The sequence below is a fragment of the Berghia stephanieae genome, chromosome 1 (genome assembly GCF_034508935.2).
Source record: "Berghia stephanieae isolate SIO BIC M18660-M18661 chromosome 1, UCSD_Bste_1.3, whole genome shotgun sequence".
In the NCBI taxonomy this organism is placed as follows: domain Eukaryota; kingdom Metazoa; phylum Mollusca; class Gastropoda; order Nudibranchia; family Aeolidiidae; genus Berghia; species Berghia stephanieae.
Window position 1 is genome coordinate 114,481,578 of NC_088360.1, and position 7,500 is coordinate 114,489,077.

At 37.9% G+C, this 7,500-nt stretch overlaps 1 protein-coding gene across 1 annotated transcript in view; it reads right to left on the reverse strand.

The window, feature by feature from the left end:
* The window catches only part of LOC144962800 (uncharacterized), a gene marked incomplete at its 5' end in the record, with an annotated part of 78,191 nt that overhangs the window by 34,877 nt on the left and 35,814 nt on the right, over positions 1–7,500 (reverse strand). The window contains 2 exon segments of the mRNA XM_078896063.1: positions 2,975–3,202; positions 7,328–7,489. Of these exon segments, the coding sequence (XP_078752189.1) occupies positions 2,975–3,202; positions 7,328–7,489 (390 nt within the window).

A 7,500-nucleotide genomic window follows, 5' to 3' on the forward strand; every position in this document is an offset into this window, starting at 1 on the left:
TATTTTGGTTCTTAAACCTTTACGTGTAAAGAGTCTTACTAGCATTAACGGTAAGATCCATTGAAAAATGCCTCGTAGGTTACTGATCAGCCATCTTCTCACAGTAAAATGACTGGAATGAGGCTGTTGATTTACACGTGATTGTGAGACTAATAATGCCGAAATGGGCAAAAATGACCAATACAAAACAGCTGTGGGTTAAATAAATGCTCAACAAATGGTTTGGGGAAGGAAGGAGGGGGGGGGAAAGAGGAGAAATTAAGTGAAAAAACAAACAGAAGTAAAAAAAAATATGTGAATATCCGGCATTATACTACCCCATCTCAGCATTAAATCAAACTTAATCGAATGATTACTTCGCGAAACAACCAAGATTGAATCATGACTGTTTAATTTACAAATAATATTCAAATATTTACACATTTTACTGATATCATCCAAGGCAAACAAGCTGGAAGATGAGACTTCATTCACCTGGGGGCGGCATGCATCGCTAGTGGCTTAAAGTAACTGTATGTACCCTGCTCTGACAGTAGCAGCCTCTTATGGTTCACACTATTATGTTATGACGATCGACCCAATCAGCAAAGTCCGGACCGAATTCGTGCACCGTCGCAAACCCGCCGGGTAGCATCGTCACAACACACCTTTCGACTAGATGCTCTGCCGTCTCGGGTTCTTGCCCACAGCGTGGACATATTGCACAGGAAGTTAGACCCCACCGATGTAACGTACTTGCCGTTAGGCAGCTCCTCGACCGAAGCCGATTCGCAGCTACCCAGTGTCTCCTCTTACTGGTATCAAAGCCTGGCAACTTCTCATCAAGCTTAGAGGAGTGTAGGTCCCCGCGCTGACAGTGAACAAGACTTGTCACACTTCCCCAGTAGAAAACGGTAGGGGCTGCCTGGAGCTGGTGATCGTCAAAATACTAACGAAAGAGTGAAAATGGAGATTCTTCGTATGGGAACAAAACAGACAATGGACGTTTCAGGTACAGACCCTTCGTCAGCACAACAATACACAAATTAACATGGAAAACAAATAAAATAAAGTAAAATGCAAAATATATTCGAAACGTCCATTGTCTGTTTTGTTCCCATACGAAGCCTCTCTCCATTTTCACTCTTTCATTAGTATTCATACTTTCCCAGCGTTCCATTGTAAGATGGTGATGCCGAATTTCTGCTAAATTATATTTTATATTGTTATTCCATAAGCTGAAAGCGTTTTCACAAATGTCCAGAAAGGAGCATGGAGCTAAAAATATGATCATCTGATTTTCCGTCAAAGGAATATTTGGAACTTTCCCATGTGCTTGTGCATTGTCAAACATGAAACGTGATTAGTCTGTTCCATATTGGCTTCTTGCCTCTTGGAGGTAATTGATGATTTTTTCACTGTCATGCCACCTTCCAGTAATTAATGGTAAATAAGTCCATAATAATATTCAGTATCTGATACTGAATAGTGCCAAACCGCTATTCAGTATCTGATGCTGAATAGTGCTTAAGCCAGTTGTATGAATCATATTTGTTGTATGAACAATACCACTTGTATTAACCGTACCAGATGCATGAACTATACTAATTGTATGAACCATACCACTTGTATGAACCAAATTAGTTTTATGAACAATGCCAGTTGTATGAACCATTCCTATTGTTTAATTCACTGTATTTTTGGTTAGAAAAACATTGCCATAATCGTTTGTAAATTCGTGTCAGAATGTAAGCATGGTAATGTAATGATTATCATCCAAACTACAGAGCATATATTTTGGTTGAATATTAATTCAGAAAAGTGAGTGGAGCAGGCACTTATGTTGATAATAACAGAATATGAAGTGAGTAGAAAAGTGCCAGAAGACAATAGAGAATAAGAATTTCGCTGCGATGGGGGCTCGAACCCACGGCCTTACTGATACGACAACTCAACTGGCCGTCGGAGGGACGCTGTGCAGTCGATCCCATCAGCAACTCATAAAAAAGTGGTTTCGAACGTAATGTCTTTCCTGAGTCTTTTCTACTCACTTCATTTTCTGTTACTATCAACATAAGTGCCTGCTCCACTAGTTTTTTAAATTATTATTCAACACCAATAGCGGAACTTACTCAATGCTTCAATCGTTTCTGTTATATGTTTGTGCAATGATTTTTGTGTTGAGAATATAGCTTTAGCATTACTGTTAGCTTGTAAACAAACTTAGTGGAACGTGTGTGTCTTGAACCCATGACCTCAAGAAGGCGGGAGAAGGACTCAAGGCAGGCAGGCATTACGTTTGAAATCACGTTTTTGAGCGGCGGATGGTGTCCATAAATCAACTGCATAGCTTCCCTCTCAGGCCAGGCGGAGTTGTCGTATCAGTAAGGTCGCAGGTTCGAGCCCCAAGCAATTTTTATTTTCTATTGTCTTCTGGCACTTTTCTACTCACTTCATTTTCTGTTATTATCATATAATTTGGTTACATTCTGATTTTTTTAAAGACTCCACTGTTAGTGGCATAACTAGGTGGAACCAATCAAAGATAACGGGCACATAAATCCATAAGGGCACTTCCATCTGGCATTTTCCATAGAGGTTAAGCAGACTGTTTCTGTAATCACTTCAATATCTCCTGCTCAATCAAGTAGACAGTCCTTCATGAGTCAGGAGGGTCTAAAATCATCCACCGGTCCAAACTCTTCATCATTATTCCTTTTTTAAAAAATGATATAACGTTATATTGTTAATAATATAACATTTTACTATGGCTTTACCACATTCAATTATTATGCACTTCTGCTCTTTCACCAGGTTAGACGGTCATGGGACGTAGACACGCTGTCTCTTTCGTTTCACATGAGAAGACCTAGACACTACAATAAATATCATACTTTAAATATTTCATATATTTTTTTTCATAAAACCGGACGTCTGAATGAGGAAAACAAATGAAAAACCCCATTGAGTTTATGAAAACACTGGACATACTTACGTGTGAAGAAATCACATGTTTTTCCGGAAGATTTCATTGTCTGGTTTAATACGTGATACATACTGAGGCCACAGGCATAACCGTCATCGGGGCAGTACTGGAAGCCTTGACATAGGAATCCTTTGTTCTTGACACATAAGTCGGCACATTCTTCGGGCAATTTGACATTGAAGAAAGTTTTGTCTAGATTTCTCTCGGGGGAATTCTTGTTTATAAGTTGAAATTGAGCTTGAAAAGGGAAAAGTTGTGAGATGAGAAAGGCGTATTCTATGATGTCTAACTAAGGGATACGTTAGGTATTATTCCCATTCCATGTTTTCCTATATACATCATTCAATCAAAACGTCGGGCGTCTATAATATAGAAATCCAAGGGTAACTGTAATATTTATATTTTTGAACGCATTTAAAATATGCAACATTTTATTTGAATTATCTTCTCAATGTCATACACACTTAAATCTACCCGAAACTGAAAATAAGATCACTGTTTTTCTAAATTTTGGAATGCACAAGGGTATAGTTTTAAAATCAGTTTTGAGACATTACGATAATGTATGCACACAAGCATTTCGTGAAATAAAATTTAATGTCATAGTTGAGGACAAGAAAATTGCGAATAAAAAACACTAAACAACGGAAAGCAATCAACTTTTAATATAAAGCAACAATGTGCTTGTATTCTTCTTATAGGAAACTGAAACGTGAAGAGTAGAATTGGAGATAGTCATCAAAGATCAATATCTCATTAGATTACTTGGAAAAGTAATTAAAGAAAATTTAGTATATGCAACAGACAAGTTAAAGCGGTTCAGCCCATACTTGCACATGTCCACTACAAACATTATGAAACAATCAGAACTACAGGGAATTAGAAAGAGGTCATTAAATGCAACAGGAAGAAAATAAAATTATCCTGATGCCTAGAAGATGGTTTCTCCACTGGTGGAAATAAAATTATAGAAGATCCCACCAATCTACCACAACCAGGTTTTAAAACATGAACATAAAACACTTGTCTACATGAAAAAGCATAAGGTTAAGATAGCCATTAATTTACATCGAAGGGATATAAAACACTCTCCCATTGCAATGACACCAGGCGGGACATGGAGCATAAAAGTATCTTGAATTGTCAAACTACATCATCGCCTGGAGACTACGCGCCGACAAAGAACTCATTGATTGAATAGAACACGGCAAAGTGGAGTGATTACACCATACGCTACTACTACTACTACTACTACTACTACTACTACTACTACTACTACTTCTACTACTACTACTACTACTACTTCTACTACTACTACTACTTCTACTACTACTACTACTACTACTACTACTACTACTACTACTACTACTTCTACTACTACTACTACTACTACTACTACTACTACTACTACTACTATTACTACTACTAATTCTACTACTACTACTACTACTACTACTACTACTACTACTACTGCTACTACTACTACTACTACTACTACTACTACTACTACTACTACTATTACTACTGTGTACTACTACTACCGGAGAGAAGGGGTGGAAGTTAGGCTGGTACATGAATCGAAAGTATTTCGGGAGATTATTGACACAAACAACTATATTCAACTTGTAAGCGGTCCTACAAACAACCATGGCCACACAATAGATCATGTCATTACAGACATTGAACATTCTCTCTCTTCATCTGTCTCAAATATTGATAAATTAATCTCTGACCATCATTTAATTGTGTTTTGCGTTTTATTTCCAATGAAGCACGAAGTAAAAAAGATGATAACATCTCGTAATTTGAAGAATATAAACATGAACATTTTTAAACAAGACCTTGACCTTAACGTTAAAAATAAACATGATGCGAATGGTCTCCACGAGTCAATTGTTGGTACGGTGGACAAGCATGCTCCCTTAACAACTAGAGCAGTAAAAGTGAGACGTCAAGCACCCTGGTATAATACCGAAATAAATTGAATGGATTAGCCAGGAGGCGGGCAGAAAGAAAATGGCTCAAGTCCAGAGATGCTGTCGATAAGAAGCGATACATCGCGGCTAGAAATGATGCAAAAGCCGTCAATTTCAGGGCCAAAAAGAAATTCTATGAAGAAAGCCTCAAAAACGTGGGACGTTCGAGACAATTCTTTGCCTTGACCAAGGAACTGCTGGGACAACAGACGCAACCAGCTCTCCCATCTTTAATCGATCGTGCAGATCTACCAACTCGCTTTGGTCAATATTTTAAAGAAAAAACGGATACCATCAGGAAGGAACTCTCGTCTGAATCGATCCCTACAACATTTGACAAGTTTCATGGTGATTCGTTAACACATTTTTCAAAGATTACTGAAGCTGACTTACGTGATTGCATTATGTCGTCTCCAACTAAAAGTTGTGATTTAGACCCTTAAATACTGCCATTTTAAAAAAATGCATTGATGTAATTTTAACACCATTTACATGTATTGTTAATAATTCGTTGCAGTCAGGTGCTGTACCAGACATTTACAAAGTTGCTCATGTCAAACCCCTTTTGAAAAAACCTGATCTCGATAAAGAGAACTTAAAAAACTATCGCCCTGTCTCTAATCTTCCTTTTCTCTCTAAGATCTTAGAAAAGCTTGTTTTGAAACAATTACTGTCTCATCTTAAAAATAATTGTCTTGAAGAAAAATTTCAGTCTGCTTATAGGCAACATCATTCGACGGAAACCGCACTTGTTAGGGTTGTTAATGATCTCCTCTCTGTTATAGACAATGGTTCATGTTCTTTGCTGAATTTGCTTGACCTATCGTCTGCTTTTGATACTATTGATCACAATCTTCTTCTCAAACGTCTTGAAATTACTTATGGCGTGTCTGGTGCAGCGCTTGATTGGTTTAGGTCATATTTGTTTAATCGTAAACAGATTATTACGGTGGATGAATATAGATCGGAGGAAATCTTTCTTGATTGTGGGGTTCCCAGGGTTCAGTACTTGGACCCGTTCTTTTTGTTTTGTACGTTGGCCCTCTGTCTAAAATCATCAGAAGTTTTGGTCTGTCTTACCATCAATACGCTGATGATACGCAATTGTACTGCGTTTCCAATATGAGAAATTTACAAGAAGTATCAGCCAATAGTAAAATTGTATCCAAAGTGTTAAGAAATGGATGAATGAGAACAGACTGAAACTGAATGATGATAAGACGGAGGTGCTGTATGTGGGGAACAGGAAGTGGAAAAGTGAAACAGATTTGAAGTTGGGGGATGCCTCTATACAAATTGTTGACAAAGTGAAAAACCTTGGCACATTCTTAGATTCTGGACTGTCGATGGAGCATCAGGTTAATAATTTGGTTAGATCTCTCTTTTTCCAACTAAAAAGATTGCTTCCATTAGACGGTTCATATCTGAGGATGTGACCAAGCACCTTGTTGTGTCCCTCGTACTATCGAAATTGGATTATTGTAATGCTCTGTTGTTTGGCGTTTCGCAATACAATCTGAAACGTCTTCAGATTGTCCAAAACAGCGCTGCCAGACTAGTATTTATGAAGCGTAGGTGCGACTCTGCCGGACCTCTACTTCATGACCTGCATTGGCTGCCTGTTGAGAAAGAATTAAATTCAAAGCTTGTGTTTTAGTGTATCGTTGTCTTGAAGGTACTGCCCCTTCCTACCTTTCAGAACTAATTGAAAGATATTCAAAACCCCGCCCTTACGTTCGGCCAGTGATTCCACAAAACTAGTTGTCCCTCGAATTCGGAAAAAATGCTGGAATGAGATCCTTTTCTCATTTCGGACCCTCTATTTGGAACGCCTTACCGCAGAGCATTCGTGAAAAAGAATCTTTGTCTATTTTTAAACGTTCGCTTAAAACATATTTGTTTCGATTTTAGTAGATGGTATGAGAAGCAAGATAGGTTTGGTTTGTGTTGTGTGTTGTGTTGTGTGTGTGTATGTGTGTGTGTGTGTGTGTGTGTGCTTGTGTGTGTGAATGAGTATGTTTCAGCCAAAGTAATTTGTAATTTAAGCGCTTAGAGTCTGGTGTCTCGGAGTTATAGCGCTATATAAGTTTTCAGCATTATTATTATTATTATTATTACAGACATAAATTGATGGAAATTGTCAGTTGTCCATTCCCCTCATTACAAAGTCCGGGTGATAAGCATAAAAGTAAGTAAGATTGCAATTAAGGAAAATTATAATCCAGAAAGCAAAAAAAAAGTTTATACAAAGAGGTGGAGGGGAATAAGTAAGACATAAGAAAAATATCCTGGCACCAAAGGAAATAAAATCTCAAAGAAAGTAAGAGTAGCAGTTAACACTTCTACAGTATATGGATTTTATGACAGGATAAAACTTCCAACCTACCGGCGGACGAGGTCCCCAACAAAGTCCCTGTAAGATATATATTATTGAGATTGGCATCAAGTTCAATGTTTCCTATCCTGATGGGAGGCATTTTCATGGTGTCAGCCAATGAGAAAAGGGCGTAGTACTTCCATTCGTCTTCGGTTGCTACGTTGTACGTACCTGGGAAAAGT